At 40.3% G+C, this 18445-nt stretch overlaps 1 protein-coding gene across 2 annotated transcripts in view; it reads right to left on the bottom strand.

The window, feature by feature from the left end:
- The window catches only part of LOC127034208 (transcription initiation factor TFIID subunit 4-like), a 208924-nt gene that overhangs the window by 85157 nt on the left and 105322 nt on the right, over positions 1–18445 (bottom strand). For both annotated transcript variants that reach the window (XM_050922813.1, XM_050922814.1), the window contains exon 13: positions 17815–17871. In XM_050922813.1, coding sequence (XP_050778770.1) covers positions 17815–17871 — 57 coding nt within the window. The remainder of the gene's footprint in view (positions 1–17814; positions 17872–18445) is intronic.

The raw sequence follows: 18445 nt of genomic DNA, 5'->3' as shown, positions 1-18445 counted from the left end.
AAGTCTACTGTATACAGTTACAGAGACAGAGACAGATATACTGCATATCAAATCGCATAACTTCTCTGTACCTCATTTACTCATCTGTTAAATAAGAGAACATTCTACAGAAGTGTTGTGAAGATTAATTCATTAATGTTTCAGAAATCACTTTGAGATGCACAAGTTATGTTATAATCTCAAACAAAAAAAACACCCTACATCTGTTCTGACAGAATGAAAGTTGAAATTAAATTGCCCTTTGAACCACTAACAGATTGTAAAAAAAGTCTCAATGACTGATATAAATATTCAAACACCAAGCTTTACTCTGCCCCTGTATCCTTGTTCATCTTTCACCTGCCGGTTGGAGATGACTATACCATTTGCAACAGAAAACTTCAGTCCACTCTACTAAGTATATAAACTGCCAAATAATGGCCATTATTTGTAGAATGTTAGAACAGACACCTGTGCTTCCAGTCTATTATTAGGTAAAGGGGGTTTCCACTATGTATCAGGAGTATCAGGGTGGACTGGGGATAGACTTTTCTATCTGGGCCCTGAACTAAAGAGACTGAAAATGTGTCAGCAGGAGGTGTGCAGCTGATTACTGTAGGCCAGCTGCCTGCTGCCCCTGCAATGTGCTGTACCCAGACTGAGTGGGCAGAGGAACAGAAGATTTACTAAGGTGTCTCTCAGCCCTCTCAGGTTAATCCATGTGACTTTGAAAGCCTAAAGGGATTGGGGGCAGATGAAAGCTGGTTGCTGTATGCTGCCTGAAGCACAAAGAGGCTGCCAAACGGGGCTTACAAACATGCTAGCTCAGCGGCAGAATTAAAGCCCTCACATGGGTTTACTCTTGAGTCTGAGGCCAATGTGTATAGAACAGACGGGAAACAGGTGATTTGATCTAGAGGCTGAAGCACATCTTGAAAATATAAGTTTATACACAGTAGGGTAGGGGCCTGACTCCCAGACCAAAATATCTGAAAATCATGCCCCTCTTGCAGCTACCTGTCCTGGGTTCTAGCAATAAGCGGCTGCTGCTGACAGCTGCTCCCTTCCCATCTCAGGACACATGCTATCACATTCTAAAGTCTAACACACACACACCTTGCAAGATCAGTAGGGAAGAAAGCCTGCCATGGTGTCTGTGGAAAATAAAGGTTTATGATTTTCCATATTTTTGTCTTGAGCCAAATGAGAATCTTTTTATTTATTTTATCCCCCCATGGCATCAAGTAAGTTCATCTGTCAGTCTCTACTGTGGGGAGGAAGTGCAGTGGGGTAACGTGCCACTGCCTGTCTTTCCCAAGCAGTAGGCTGAAAATTCAACCTCAGCATGTTCCCTGCAGGGAGTGGTAGTGCAGATTAAGCCTCTGGAACAGAGGAAGCAGAGTAGCATGCACTCCCAAATGCCTCTGAGGGAACTTTCAGAGGAGCCTGCTACTGCTAGGAAGATGCAACTCAAAAACTTAGTTTTGCAGATCAAGGAGCATGGAGGTGGGAGAATGCCATTTCCTCAGCTCTTCTCTGACCCCATTCACCTGAGTACCCAATAGGGTTACCACTCGTCTGGTTTTTACCCAGACAGTCTGTTTTTTTGCTTCCATGTCCGGGTGTCATTTAGGGTTGCCAGGTGCCCAGTTTTCAGGGATCTGGCAACCCTAAATGGTGCCCAAACCAAAAGTCCAGTTACTGTGGAGCGGGGGGAGGCGCTGGACATTAACCCGCACCAGGCCCTGCTCAGTCGGGGCCGTCTCCTAGCTGCAGGCAGGCTCCTTGAGATGATCCAACAAGCAATGGGGGGTGGGCGGGAGGAGAGACAAGGAGTCTGCAATGGAGGTGGGGCCTTGCGAGTCCTATTACCAGCAATTAGAAAGGGGGTCAGCCCTAGTGCTCAAAAGTATCTGCAACCAACATTCCTCCCTCTCCACCCACACACTCCTCTCCAAGCACGTGTGGGGAGAAATAATTGGTAGCTCTAAAGCTGAGGGGAGTACTGCTAGTTATTTCTTGTGATGCTGCTGAGGCTTAGTGCTGGGGTCTCGGGGGGGAAAAGGGGGCGTGCAGACTGTGCTATCATATGTCCCTCCTTCAACCGGGGAAGTCAGATATTGGAATGGGATTTTTTTTTAACACACAAAAAATTATAGCGATAAACACACACAAGCCTAGGGCCCAAATTTACTAACTCAAATTTGAGTAGCCCTGTTGACTTTAATAGGACTATTTGCATGAGTAAGAGTTTGCAGGATTGAGCCCCCCATCAATCTGTGTGCAATGTGAAAGATATTTTCACAATGAAATGTCTAGAGGAATGTCTCTGTCTTTTTTTTAATGAAAGATTTGATAAAGCAGAGTTTGTAACAGCCACTGTTCTTGGGGACACCTTGAGAACAGCTCTGCTTAAAAACTTTACACTCTAGCTTGGTAAAAAGTCCTATGTGCTAGTTTTAATTGAAGATAAGTGGCTACAATAAATCAGTTTTTGAATTGTGAGTAGACAAAAAGTGATAATAATTGTCCAGAAGTGAAAAACTATTTTTTTCAAAAAGATATATTACTCAAAACTTCAAACTTCCCAACTAAGAGACAAACATGGAAACTTTTATGCAGAATGGAAGTTTAATAACTTTAAGACATACTCTTCTCCTTTTGTGTTCCATAATTATTCAGTATTAAAAGTCACTTTTTCTGCAAAGTTTTTCAAACCTAATCTACCATGGGAACATACGTAATTTATATCTAGTCTGCAAATAACCTGTTAACATTCCACTTTCTGCAGAGAACTGTGCTCCCCCTAAAAGGTACACGTTTCCTTTTATTTAACATTGTTTTCCTGACCCACTTCTCACATACATAATGCTGAGCCCCTGCACATGCATTTGCTGTATCAGAGCCACAGTACTCAATTCTCTATGAGTAGCCCCTTGTGCCTTTGTGGAGCTCTACTGATTTCATGCCTATTCACCTGTACAGGAAGAGTTGGAGGATCACAGCCTTAGGTTGTACACCTGCTGTGGTGGAGACTTCATAATTGCCTATAAAGCACAAGCCAACTGATGAGAGTAAGAAACTAACTGATGAGAGTAAGAAAGAAATTTTTCTTGTGGGCAGGTTATTCCATAATTATCAATTACAGGTGTGTTTGCGTGTATGTGTGTCTGTGTGTTTTGGTATTGAATACTATCAGGAACAGGACACTAACTAGATGGGCCACCACTACAAAACAATATAATAATTCCTTCGTATTTTGGTGGTATACAAATGATTATCAAAAGAAATGTAAGCATAATTGATCAGACATATAATGAAGTTATATTTTTAAATATAAACCAATGTATGGTATTTAGATTCTTTTAGCTTTATGCTGTATCGATCATTGGACAGTAAAATACTTCAATTCATCATATTTTTATTAGACATGAATGTTTGTGCAACTATTTAAAGTACGGTACATGTAACCACATACTAAATTAAAATGAATGATTATATTAGACTTTTTAAAAAGTATTCCTTACAGAACTATGTTTGCAGTAACTGAATTTTGTATTTTATATACAACATTTCTACTTAGCTTAAGAGTTTCCAGTTTTCCACAGGGACACCTATCACCTATGACCGTTCTGGGATAAACATAATTGCCAATATCATAGAAATGTAGGGCTGGAAGGGACCTCGAGAAGTCAAGTTCATCTCCCTGTGCTTAAACTTATACCATCCCTGACAGGCACTTGTCCAACCTGTTCTTAAAAACCTCCAATGATGGGGATTTGACAATCTCCTTTGGAAGCCTATCAATTATTACAAGGAACTCAAAATGATTTATTAATATGGCTATTGTCTTTGTATTTTGGAGCTTTAAATAGCATGTATATATCTAAGAAGCCTGACACCATATGATAATCACTGATAGAATCTAATTAGTCCGGGGGGCGGGGGGAGAGAATAGAGCCCAGGCCTCCTGTTCTCCATCCACTGGATAACACTGCTATAAGCACAATAAAATGTTGATATTAAATATACATCACAGGACTGAGTGCTCAAATACCTGGGATTGTGTCTACGTTCCTAGAACTAAGGCTTTGTCTACATTTTTTTAGGTACTGGTCTAGCTACAGTTTTGTAACGAGGGAAAAATCACAACACAAACAAATGAACCATAAGGGTCTGTCCTTCAAATATGCACAGTAAAAAAATCAAGTTTAATTGGTAATAATGCTTTTTGAGACTGTAATTTTAAAACTTTGCATTAATCTTAAGAATTAATTCTTAAAGTTTAAATAACAGGAAAACTGACTAGGGCAAAACATGTATACATAAGGATACTAATTTTCACTTATATTGTTCCAGCTATTATCCTGGTAATTGAAATAAACTATTGATTCATAAATAAATGTATTCATAGCAAAAATATGGATAATCAAATTTGATGTGACTTTCTGTGTAAACATTTTTAATTCTTCAACCATACAGATTTTTAAAAAAACATAATTAGTATTCACTGACTGGAAATATCTGTCTTAACTGACATTGCTGTCTCAATCTTTTGTAAACGTAATATTTCCTGAGTTGGAAAACCACGAGAGACTGATACCACCAAAACAAGACATTCTAAGTGTCAGCACCAATTGACACAACATGATATTCTCATCACATTTAGTTAACAATGGCATTTGATGCCAGTGATGGTGTCAATTAAAATGTGAAGCATTTATGGTTTCTGTATTATAGTTTAAATGCACGTATGTAAACAAGAGAAACTTTTTTTAAGATCTCTATTCTAAAGGGATACCAAATTCCAAAACATACAGTTTGTTCACTAAGAAAGATCAAACACTGGTTTGTACCAATACAGATAATTAGAAGTAAAATTAACATCTAAAACATAAACTACAATAGAACTACTATCATTGTCTCACAAAAACCGAACATTTATGAGATAGAATAAATTGTTTCACTCTGCACAAAGATCTATGTGCACAACACATGGGTATAATATAGGGTTTGATATACAGATCAGACCATTAAGCTCATCAAGACCAGTATCCTGTCTGTTGCAGTGATCAACACTGGATGATTCTTAGGAAGACAAAAACCCACCTCCAACTATGGATCACCTCCATTGTTTTCTCTGGGGAGAAGACTGGATGTAGTTTAGATTTTTTCTGGACTGAAAGGGGCAATCCTCAGCTTGGGACAACTTTGGGGTACAGGGAAGGCAAAAAAGCTCTCTCTTTATGCTTACTCCCAATTAATCCACTTCTTGTCTAAATCTGTCTTTCCTGCTTCACGAAGAAAGAGATTAAGACCTTCCTTCTGATCCTTGGCATTTTGCCTTCTACTGTCCAATCTCCCATTCCTGAATAGGAACTACAATGTCATGCTTTACCTTCCAACCAAGCAGTTCTTTTATTTTACAACACTGCCCTTGCAAAAGATGCTATGAAGTGTCTGGTCCCTGATATCACAAACATGTGTGTGTGTGAACAGCTCTGTGGAATTCAGTAAGAGACACTCTTGCCTAAAGTCACACACAAACATAAATGTTTGTAGGATCGGGGTCTAGACTGTATTTTAGCCTTGGAAATTTAGCAGAATGTGATAATTCTGCAGATCTTTAGTTTAAAAAATATCTATGGAGAATATTTATTTGTTAAAGATATTAGTATTTGTATTTCAGCAGCACCTAGAGGTTCCAGTTGAGGATCGGATCTTCATTATGCTAGACTATGTATGCACATATAATGATATATTGCCCTGCCCCCCAAAACTGACAATCAAAGTAATGGATTTGGTACCATACTGCATGTCTGATGTTGTCCTCCTTCAAAAGAACAAAAATATTGTAAAAATAGTTCCAATTAGTATGCTTGATAATGCAGCAGTATTTTCATGAGAGTATCTTGTTTGACATAGCCAGAATCATTTCTTTCTGAGTAGTAAGTTTGCACAAATGGAAGTCACGAGAACTTTAACTGTAGGAAAGCCATTTACCCCAAATCTTGGCTGTCTGATATATACCTTTGTCTTAATACAACTTTTTTCTATCATTTTGATAAAGAGGAGGAATGACTAAAAATCAGTTCAATTGGCAACTGCCCAACATAACAGAAAACTTAACAGGCCAAATTCAGACCTGTGGTGTTTTCTATAGTCCTTGTCCACACTGGAAAAGTTTATCAGTATTTTTCTGCACTAGGTAGCACCACCAGGTGACAAACAATGGAAGCTATAATATATACAGAAAGTTTTTGTCTGGTTTGGTGTTTTTTTGTTTTTGTTTGTTTTTTGTTCTTTTGTTGTTGTTGTTGTTTTTTACCACCGTGTTGTTAACATTGTTCACCTGGTAATAAAAATGCCTGCACCCCATCTATACAACAGCTTCAGTACTGACAGAACTGGTACAGAAAAACATTTACAGACTCTTCCAGTTTAGATGCACGTGTATTGGTCAAATAGAGCATTAAATCAATCACTATTCCAAGATCAAATTCCTAAGATTCTCCTTCTTTCTTTAAATCTTCTAACCCTCAGATGATTTAGGGAGCTAAATGGAGATTTAATTTAAACTTATTTTCTATTCAGGAGCTCAATTCCTGGACAGAAAATAATTTGTTATAAAAGTCCTTTAAGAAAGAATATTGTTTCTTACCAAACTCCTTATGCTTTTGGTTTTCAGCAAAACCTGAATATAGGGATAATTGCAGTAAATCTGAATCTATTTACAAGCAAATACCACTACTACAGAATTATTGAGGTATTATCTACACAATGTTAAGAAATTATACATTGCAGAATTGTTTTTATCCCTCAATAGTTAAATATCCTGAGCTGAATCAGAATTACAATATTTAGCTCAGAAGCAACTTTTCTTTTTAGTATAGGAACAAGAATGGTTTAATATTTCCATGTCAGTGCTCCAACAGTCTACCTAACTTTTTTTTTTTTTTTTTTTTTTTTTTTTTTTAAAGAGTGAGGAGTGTTATAGATTTGGGTACAAATATATCTAACATCCTTTCCAAACACTTTTTGCATATATTATCAGAACAGGCTGCATTTCAAAAGCTAGATGCTTAAGGCCAACTTAACCCTCCTACAATGAAAGCTGCTCTGGGCGAGGCAGAGAAAGGCCTGGTCTACACTATGCGTTTAAACCGATTTTAGCAGCGTTAAACCGATTTAACGCTGTACCCGTCCATACAACGAGGCCCTTTATATCGATATAAAGGGCTCTTTAAATCTGTTTCTGTACTCCTCCCCAACGAGAGAAGTAGCGCTAAAATCGGTATTACCATATCGGATTAGGGTTAGTGTGGCCGCAAATCGACAGTATTGGGCTCTGGGCGGTATCCCACAGTGCTCCACTGTGACCGCTCTGGACAGCAATCTGAACTCGGATGCAGTGGCCAGGTAGACAGGAAAAGCCCCGCGAACTTTTGAATTTCATTTCCTGTTTGTCCAGCGTGGAGCTCTGATCAGCACGGGTGGCGATGCAGTCGTAAATCCAAAAAGAGCTCCAGCATGGACCGTACGGGAGATATTGGATCTGATCACTGTATGGGGAGACAAATCTGTTCTATCAGAGCTCCTTTACAGGAGACAAAATGCCAAAGCATTTGAAAAAAATCTCCAAGCTATGATACAGAGTCCACAGCATAGTGCTGCGTGACATGCGTAATGAAAAGCCAAAGAATCAAATGTACGCTCATGGAGGGAGGGAGGGGGTACCGAGGACTCCAGCTATCCCACAGTGCCCGCAGTCTCCGAAAATCATTTGCATTCCTGGCTGAGCTCCCAATGTCTGTAGGGTCAAACACATTGTCCAGGGTGGTTCAGGGTATATCTTGTCAATTTACCCCCCCTCCCCCTCCATCACAGAAAAGAGGAAAAAATCGTTTCTTGACGTTTTTATGTCACCCTATGTCTACTGCATGCTGCTGGTAGATAAGGTGCTGCAGCAGTAAACAGTAGCATCCTCTCTCCTCCCCTCCCCGGTGGCAGACGGTGCAGTGCAGTAGGATTGATAGCTGTCCTCGTCATGAGCCCGTGAGTGCTCCTGGCTGGTCTCAGGTGAGGCTGGCTAGGGGTAAAAATAGGAATGATTCCCGGTCATTCCTAGTAGATGGTACAGAACAGCTGGTAACCATGCTCATCATAGCAACTGGGGGCTGAGCTCCATCAGCCTCCTCCCTTTCATATGTAAAGAAAAGATTCTGTACTGCCTGGACTATCATAGCAGCGGCATGCTGGGCTCCTCTCCCCCACACTGCTTAATGTCCTGCCTGGACTATCATAGCAGCTGGAGGCTGCCTCCCCCTCATTTTATCTCACTAACAAGTCAGTGTTTCTTATTCCTGCATTCTTTATTACTTGATCACACAAATGGGGGAGACACTGCCACGGTAGCCCAGGAAGGTTTGGGGAGGAGGGAAGCAACGGGTGGGGTTGTTGCAGGGGCACCCCCCGTGAATGGCATGCAGCTCATCGTTTCTGCGGGATCTGACACGGAGCGGCTGTGCTCTCCCATATTCTAGGCAGGACTGACTCTATTTTTAGATACCATAAAGGAGGGATTGACTTGGGGAGTCATTCCCATTTTTGTCTTTGCGCCCCTGGCCGACCTCAGCCAGGGGCACCCATGACAGTAGCAGACAGTACAGAATGACAGATAACCGTCATTTCATTATCAATTTACAATGGCACAGCAGACGGTACAGAACGACTGATAACCGTCTCTGCTATCATGCAAAGGCAAATGAATGCTGCTGTGTAGCGCTGGAGTATCGCCTCTGTCAGCGGTATCCAGTACACATACGGTGATAGTGACAAAAGGCAAAACGGGCTCCATGGTTGCCATGCTATGACGTCTGCCAGGGCAATCCAGGGAAAAAGGGCGCGAAACGATAGCCTGCTGTTGTTTTCCCGGAGGAAGGAAAGAGTGACGACATTTACCCAGAACCACCGGCGACAATGATTTTTGCCCCATCAGGCACTGGGATCTCAACCCAGAATTCCAAGGGGCGGGGGAGACTGCGGGAACTGTGGGATAGCTACGGAATAGCTACCCACAGTGCAACGCTCCAGAAATCAACGCTAGCCTCAGACGATGGACGCACACAGCCGAATTAATGTGCTTAGTGTGGTCGCGTGCACTCGACTTTATACAATCTGTTTTACAAAACCGGTTTATGTAAAATCGGAATAATCCTGTAGTGTAGACATACCCAAAGTGTAGCAACCAAGTGAAGGATGCCACAATGCCCAGAGGTTTGCAGCAGGCATAACACCTCCAAGGGCACTGGGAGGAACATGCTCCCTGACAAACTCATGCAATAGCTGCAGAGAAGGTGCAGTCTGCCATCAGTGCATCCCCACAGTCATTGGCCAGCACACAGGGTGTGACAATTTGGAGGAATCTATGTACAGCTTATGAATTCTGTTTGATATTGGGGACTGTCTGTATCTGGGTCAGAGTTAAAACTCTGTTTTGATTGTAAGGCTAGTCTTTGCCTTCTCTGCTGTCTTTTGGCTCCATGCTGAGCTAAATCCCACAAAAGCAACAGGAGAAATCCTTGCACCTGGCACAGGGCTAACAATAGAGGGTTGAAGTTTGCGTATCTCTACACAGTAATTAAAAACCTGTGGCTGGCTCGTGCCAGCTGAGGGCTTGTGGGACTCAGGATAAGTGGCTGTTTATTTACAGTACAGATGTTTGGGCTTGGGTTAAAGCCTGAGCCCTGATACCCTCCTCCCTGGCAGGGTCCCAGAGCTCAGACTCCAGCCCAAGCCCAAACACCTACGTCTCAATTAAACAGCCCACTAGCCCAAGCCCTGTGAGCCCATGTCAGGTGGCATGGGCCAGCCTCAGGCGTTTAATTGCACTGTAGATATACCCTTTGACAATCATCCATTTAAATGGTGTACCCTTGGACAAAGAGACAACTGATGCTCAAGGTAAACAAGATTTTTTTGTCCGAATTCTAGAGGGGTGGTAACTACACAACAGATCACTCAGTCGGGGATTTTGAAATGAAACTGAGCAGGGGGTTTGATGTTATAAAAGAAAGGAATCTCACTGATCATTTTTTTCAGGGCGGGCAGGATGGGAGAGACACTCCATAATGAGAAGCTATATGTTGAAGGACTGGGGAGAGGAAGTATCAGAGGGGTAGACGTGTTAGTCTGGATCTGTAAAAGCAGCAAAGAGTTCTGTGGCACCTTATAGACTAACAGAGGTTTTGGAGCATGAGCTTTCGTGGGTGAATACCCACTTCGTCAGATGCATGTAGTGGAAATTTCCAGGGACAGGTATATATATGCAGGCAAGCTAGAGATAATGAGGTAGTTCAATCAGGGAGGATGAGGCCCTGTTCTAGCAGTTGAGGTGTGAAAACCAAGGGAGGAGAAACTGGTTCTGTAATTGGCAAGCCATTCACAGTCTTTGTTTAATCCTGAGCTGATGGTGTCAAATATGCAGATGAACTGAAGCTCAGCAGTTTCTCTTTGAAGTCTGGTCCTGAAGTTTTTTTGCTGCAGGATGGCCACCTTAAGGTCTGCTATAGTGTGGCCAGGGAGGCTGAAGTGTTCTCCTACAGGTTTTTGTATATTGCCATTCCTAATATCTGATTTGTGTCCGTTTATCCTTTTCCGTAGCGACTGTCCAGTTTGGCCGATGTACATAGCAGAGGGGCATTGCTGGCATATGATGGCGTATATTACATTGGTGGACGTGCAGGTGAATGAACCGGTGATGGTGTGGCTGATCTGGTTAGGTCCTGTGATGGTGTCGCTGGTGTAGATATGTGGGCAGAGTTGGCATCGAGGTTTGTTGCATGGATTGGTTCCTGAGCTAGAGTTACCATGATGCGGTGTGCAGTTACTGGTGAGAATATGTTTCAGGTTGGCAGGTAGCCTGTGGGCGAGGACTGGCCTGCCACCCAAGGCCTGTGAAAGTGTGGGGTCATTGTCCAGGATGGGTTGTAGGTCCCTGATGATGCGTTGGAGAGGTTTTAGCTGGGGACTGTATGTGATGGCCAGTGGAGTCCTGTTGGTTTCTTTCTTGGGTTTGTCTTGCAGTAGGAGGCTTCTGGGTACACGTCTGGCTCTGTTGATCTGTTTCCTTATTTCCTCATGCGGGTATTGTAGTTTTGAGAATGCTTGGTGGAGATTTTGTAGGCGTTGGTCTCTGTCTGAGGGGTTAGAGCAGATGGTTGTACCTTAGTGCTTGGCTGTAGACAATGGATCGTGTGATGTGCCCGGGATGAAAGCTGGAGGCATGAAGGTAGGCATAGCGGTCGGTAGGTTTTCGGTATAGGGTGGCGGTAATGTGACCATCACTTATTTGCACCGTGGTGTCTAGGAAGTGGACCTCCTGTGTAAATTGGTCCAGGCTGAGGTTGATGGTGGGGTGGAAGCTGTTGAAATCGTGGTGGAATTTTTCCAGAGACTCCTTCCCATGGGTCCAGATGACGAAGATGTCATCAATGTAGCGTAGGTAGAGAAGGGGCGTGAGTGGACAAAGGCTGAGGAAGCGTTGTTCCAGGTCGGCCATAAAAATATTGGCATATTGTGGGGCCATGAGGGTGCCCATAGCTGTGCCACTGATCTGGAGATATATATTGTCATTAAATTTGAAATAGTTGTGTGTGAGGATAAAGGCACAGAGCTCAGCAGCCAGTTGTGCTGTAGCATCATCAGGGATACTGTTCCTGACAGCTTGTATTCCATCTGTGTGTGGGATGTTCGTGTAGAGAGCCTCTACATCCATGGTGGCTAGGATGGTGTTTTCTGGAAAGTCACCAATGCATTGTAGTTTCCTCAGGAAATCAGTGGTGTCACGGAGATAGCTGGGAGTGCTGGTGGCACAGGGTCTGAGTAGAGAGTCCACATATCCAGACAGTCCTTCAGTGAGAAAGTCCTCCAGCTTCCATCCCGGCCACATCACACGATCCATTGTCTACAGCGAAGCACTGAGGTACAACCGCATCTGCTCTAACCCCTCAGACAGAGACCAACACCTACAAAATCTCCACCAAGCATTCTCAAAACTACAATACCCGCATGAGGAAATAAGGAAACAGATCAACAGAGCCAGACGTGTACCCAGAAGCCTCCTACTGCAAGACAAACCCAAGAAAGAAACCAACAGGACTCCACTGGCCATCACATACAGTCCCCAGCTAAAACCTCTCCAACGCATCATCAGGGACCTACAACCCATCCTGGACAATGAACCCACACTTTCACAGGCCTTGGGTGGCAGGCCAGTCCTCGCCCACAGGCTACCTGCCAACCTGAAACATATTCTCACCAGTAACTGCACACCGCATCATGGTAACTCTAGCTCAGGAACCAATCCATGCAACAAACCTCGATGCCAACTCTGCCCACATATCTACACCAGCGATACCATCACAGGACCTAACCAGATCAGCCACACCATCACCGGTTCATTCACCTGCACGTCCACCAATGTAATATACGCCATCATATGCCAGCAATGCCCCTCTGCTATGTACATCGGCCAAACTGGACAGTCGCTACGGAAAAGGATAAATGGACACAAATCAGATATTAGGAATGGCAATATACAAAAACCTGTAGGAGAACACTTCAGCCTCCCTGGCCACACTATAGCAGACCTTAAGGTGGCCATCCTGCAGCAAAAAAACTTCAGGACCAGACTTCAAAGAGAAACTGCTGAGCTTCAGTTCATCTGCAAATTTGACACTATCAGCTCAGGATTAAACAAAGACTGTGAATGGCTTGCCAATTACAGAACCAGTTTCTCCTCCCTTGGTTTTCACACCTCAACTGCTAGAACAGGGCCTCATCCTCCCTGATTATCTCTAGCTTGCCTGCATATATATACCTGTCCCTGGAAATTTCCACTACATGCATCTGATGAAGTGGGTATTCACCCACGAAAGCTCATGCTCCAAAATGTCTGTTAGTCTATAAGGTGCCACAGGACTCTTTGCTGCGGAGAAGAAAGATCCTGGATTCTCTAGAGGACTCTAGCCTATGCACAAAGAATGACCGAGTGGTGAAGAAACTGAGGCAAGGAAATTGTGTTTTGCAGTTGACTTTCCATTCTTTCAACTCTCTAGGTCTGTTTATCCTTATGTTAAGTAAAGAGTAATTTATTTTAAACTGCTGTGCAAAGTCTATCTGTGTGTGCTTGTCATAAGCCCTTCAAGAGGTGAACTATAAACCCAGAGCACCCATATGGCTAGAGTTATGGGAAAGGGTGTGCTTAAGTTATGGGGCAAACTGAGGGATCAGCACTGATCCTGGGGGTGCAGGGCAAATGGCCCATGTAGCTCAATTTCCATTGCCCCATCCTCAGTTAACGCCCTGGAAGAGCTTTCTCGTTTCAGATGTGTTGTTACTACTGTGCAAATATTAAAAAGGTGGGCTGTTGGCACAGATAAAGATAATATCCCTGGAGTGCACTCAAAGTGAAATTCTGTCCCCACTGAAATCAATGGGAGTTTTGCCACTGACTTCCATGGGGCCAAGATTTCACACTCATGGTGTACAGTGCATCTGAGACCAAATTCTACGTAGGGGTTATTTAAACTGATCTGGGCCCTGGATGCATGCCCTACTATCCTGTGTTCATAGTATCTACTTTAAGTTTTTATTACTATGTAATGTCCTTCATTAGAGATGATACAAATATTTTAACCTACTTAATGTATTGGGATGAACAAATTCAGCTACTTCACTTTCAGCCTAAATAAGAATTTCAGTTAATGGACACCGAATATATAGCAAGTTATCCATAACAGAAAGGATGCTCAGGATCTCACCTCCTCTGTCTTTCTTTGAAACCATTTATATTATTAATTACTAAGTGTTGACTCAATTATTCCTAATCTTGCTACTACTTATATAGTCTGTTTTATGTCCTATTTAATGAACCCTTTTTATGAACGTTAGAGAACTCATTTCTCTAATACATATTTGTAGTTGACTTTCCATTCTTTCAACTGACTGAACAATTGCCATCATATTTTTTAAAATTTGCTTTTGAAAGGTTTAACAATGTAATAAAAAGTAAATGTTGTCCACAAATATTGCTATTCCTTGCACAGGTTCAACTGACAATCACACTGGATCTTTCTTATTCCAGAACGTAGCCTAGGTTTAAATACTCATGTTGCTCAGAATACAAGTGAAGAGGAGCATTTTTCTTGAAATAAACTAGCTTAAAGATAATGTTGCATCACTTTGTTAAATAGTTTTAACATTAAAATACACTTAGTGGTCACTGTCTTGTCCTTGTCAACAAGGAGAGTTGCACCAGTTTAATGAAGGCATGAATTTTAATTAAAAATTAAACAAGTGTAAACCCCTGCTTGAACACTTATTTTGATTTAGCTTAAATCAATTTGGAACAGGCTTAAACTAAACCTTAATAGATGACTCAAACAAAAATAAGAGTGACCACACAGGAGTTTGCATCAGTATGACTAAAACAGTGCAAGTCTATGTATAGAGAAAGCCCCCACTGTCACGGACAGAGTTTATGGTAGGGCTATGTACAATGAGGTTAGTTATGATGTTTAATAAGTTTTTTTAACGAAATTTAAAACTGGTTTGGGCTAATTTGGTTTAAAGAAGATGTGACTGTCCAGAGGTCCTGAGCATAAAAGAGTACCCGTTGCTTTATTTATTTTTTCTTTCCCTTATCTCTTACTATTATAATTTTTCCTATATTTTGATATCTTTCTTCTAAACTCTAAAACTAGGTATTTCATCCTTTAGATTTGTCTTCCCCATAAACCATTGCTAAGCCACTCCTTTCAGATGTCACCTTTCTCCTCTTACATACTTCCCTCTCATCTCCCCCATTGGTCCCATTCTCTGCACATCACTGTCTTTATTTCTAGTGCCCACACCTTGGACTTCTCTTTGCTTCTAAAGTCTCCATCCACTTTGACTCTGAGTTTACCTGAGATGGATCCAAAGCACAGTCCTGATCACCTTACAAATGAGGATGAAGAGATAATGTAAAAATGTTTGGGTGGGTAATAAAATGAATACGCTGGTGTCACCCTTCAAATACAGGTATATCAACAGCCCTGAAACATTATAGATTTATAGCGCCTGTAAAGCCTTCCAGATAATGGTAAAATTCTCAAATCTTTATCAAAAGAAGAGCAAATTTATGACTTACAAGCATAAAACATCAATGATGCTTCACAAACGGCAATACTATCCAGAAAATAAGACTAAGCTCCAAAGTGCTGTGCATAAAATAGGAGATTTGGGGGTTCTCAGCATATCTGACTAAATAATAGTGTCTAACCACCAGCCAGAAGGGCAAATGTGCAACAAGTGTCTTCAAAATCCAACATTCAAGTCATTTATATTGATTTCAATTCAGCTAATCTTCATAAAGCTCCCTTTAATATCACCTTCATCAGTTCACAAAATCTGGAGGGAGACCCAAATCTCCTCTTGAATATAGATTATCTGCACATTTAAAAGTAGCAGAGAAGTTATAAAACTGAGATTTTTTTTGAAAAGTTAATTCAAGATCTTTAACTTCAGATAATATAATGCCCCAACTACCATCTGGCTAATATATCATCTTCTGTATTACAAAGTCAGTCATTTTGTCTCAGTAGTACCAATGCAACTGACAGTGTCAGTATCCATTCAGTAACTGATCCAACTAAACTATATGTAAAAAAAAGCTCAACTAAAACACGTCACTCCTACTTACCTTTTGTACTCTCCACCCATTTTGGGGACATTCATTGCAAAATATATTTTAAATATATATTAAATATATTTAAATATTTGAAGGTGAAAAGACGCTCAGTAAACTCAGAAAAAAAACAATCACTGAAAAATGAGTCTTATCTTATAGTCATACGGTTTTAAATATGTAGAATGAAATTCAACTTCAGACAGAGGCAGGGAGCCAGCAAATTATGCACTTTCATTAGAAGGGTGGGAAACAAGGCAGGGCTATTGTACAAAAGAACAGGGTGCAGCATTTTGAAACAGAAAACCCGGTATTCATTCTACATTTGTTCATTCCAACAAGTTACCATATTCAGGAACAATTACTACTTTATAGTCACACAGCAGTTTGATCTCAGCATTACTAAATAGATTACCACCAAAATACTTGCTAACTCAATAATAAAGCAAGATTATTATTTTTACACATTTTCTTCTATTCACAAGTCTGTACAGCATCACTCCCCCTAGTGGATCAAGAAATGCAATGTATATCAAAATTACTTTGAATTTCTCACAGTAAGAAGAAGAGATGCTCATTGCAGTTGCTCAGAGCAAAAGCAACCAAATCTACTAGACAGTAAGTCTTTCAGCACAGCAAAAAAGAATTCATCTTATTTCAGTCTGATTACTTGCTAAAACATGCATTTTTACTAAAAGAGACCATCATTTTTCCTTCCCCTGCCTACCAATTAGCTAATAAGAAGAGCACTCAATGAGAGACTATGGCACCATACTGCCAACAAATGGCAAATATTTCTAGGATAGTTTACTTACAACAACAAAATAATAAAAAATAATTAAATCTACAAACTAGCTTAGCTTTGCAGGCAGTATAAACTACAAATGTCTGAACAGTGCCTCATTCTCGCTTTCAACAGTAGATTAGCTTTTGTGGTAATCTTAACAGCCAGTTTTGCTACATTTCATTAACTTCAATTATTTTTATATATTTTCAAAACTGACTTTCTTTTTGTATCTGTGCCTTAGTATCTTTGTCGGTTGCTGGTATGACAATTCCAGGGCTTTTCCAGGAAAGCAGTTGATTACTAAAATTTTCAAAATATTTTCAAAATCTTTAGTCAAGAAAAGCAGCTACCCATGGCAAAAAGTTTAAATTAACTCTTTTTGACATTTCTTCTTCATTACATATTTCACATCTATTCACAGTAATTCACATCATGGAAGAAATTTATATATATTTCATCTATGTACTTCAAAAAAGAGCAGCTTTTTTGCTTCTCACTGTATATACATGAAATCTGTATAGCTATGAGAATTATAAAACACTGACCACACAGAGCAAATATAAAACAGAGAAATAGGTAAAATATTTGTCAAACAAATATCTCTGTATATATTATCTCCCAATGGATGTCATTAATTCAATTAATGGAATTTAACTTCAGCTAACAGGGATCGGGTTTTCTGGGTATCCTGCTGATATTGTTTTTTTAAATAACAATGGCATATAACATAGATATTTTATATCTTTCTAAACAAAGTTATGACTTGATCCTTTTAAGTAAGCAAGAGGCAGGCTTCTTAATTCAGTGTGAATAAAGCATGCTCAGCACCTCACAGAATTGGACCTTCAACTATAATATCAAAACTTCAAATGCAGTTATTTGATGATTTTTAGACTACAGGAACTAAGAATGACGACTGAATAAAACATCAAGTTTAAAAACATTAATTGTTACAAAACCAAAAACTAGTAACTAAAGTAACACATTTCCAGGAAGTGACATTTTACAGAAAGACAAAAGCATACATTTTCCACCAAAATCTAATGCCGCTGTCATCATCAACAACCCAACAAAAGCTACAGCTACCTAAAATGGAAATGAAAATGTAATGTATGGAAATATTCTCTTATAAAATCTCCTTAGGCTTCACATGTATTAATGTATTAGTTTGCAAACATTAAGATCAAAGGCAAAGCAACAAATACATCCTAAAAGTTTTAGTCAGATTTTTATTAACGATATACAAGTAGCAAGGCATAAAAAATTAATATGTTCAAGCCTTGAAATGTCTAGTGTAATGATCTCTAGCTCTGCTTACCTCCTTTGCTTTTTGTTTCAGCCTAGCTTGCTCTGGGTCTTCTTGCCTTGAGCGACTCTACATGTTTAAAAAAAATGGGAAAAAAAGGTTAACAGATGGTTTAAGAACCCCTCATCTGTTGCAGTAAGTTAAAAAATAGCAAAGAAAAGGGAACAGGATACAAGGTGTCAAAGACGGGATGCTTAAAGTCATAGAAGTGCTATTTCAAGCCTGTAGGCCTCACCCAATACACTGTTAAATATTCAGTTGTAAATAAAATCTACACTGTAAGTTTAAAGAAAAAACCCAATCTACCTCTGTTATTACCAATTCTCAAGTTTCAAGAGAAGTTTAGATTCTGGCTATTTAATACATACACATGCATTTTCTATGAAACAATTATGTCCTAACTCAGAAAAGAAAAACACCTGATAGAAGCATCATTCAAATATTTTACATTATCTTATATCATTTGATTTAAAATCCTTCACAATCAAATAATTATACTCAAATATTTCATTAACAGAAACATATTCTAAGGTTAAAACTGGTATAGATACAGAATTAATACATCTATTAGAAAGTCTTAGTCTCAGCTACCATCAAACGAGCACAATTAAAAATGTGAGCATTCTGTAGAAGCATACTGTGT

This window comes from Gopherus flavomarginatus, chromosome 14 (assembly GCF_025201925.1).
Source record: "Gopherus flavomarginatus isolate rGopFla2 chromosome 14, rGopFla2.mat.asm, whole genome shotgun sequence".
NCBI classification, from domain to species: domain Eukaryota; kingdom Metazoa; phylum Chordata; order Testudines; family Testudinidae; genus Gopherus; species Gopherus flavomarginatus.
Note: the sequence above shows the minus strand (reverse complement) of the source record. Positions and strands in the feature narration are given on the sequence as shown.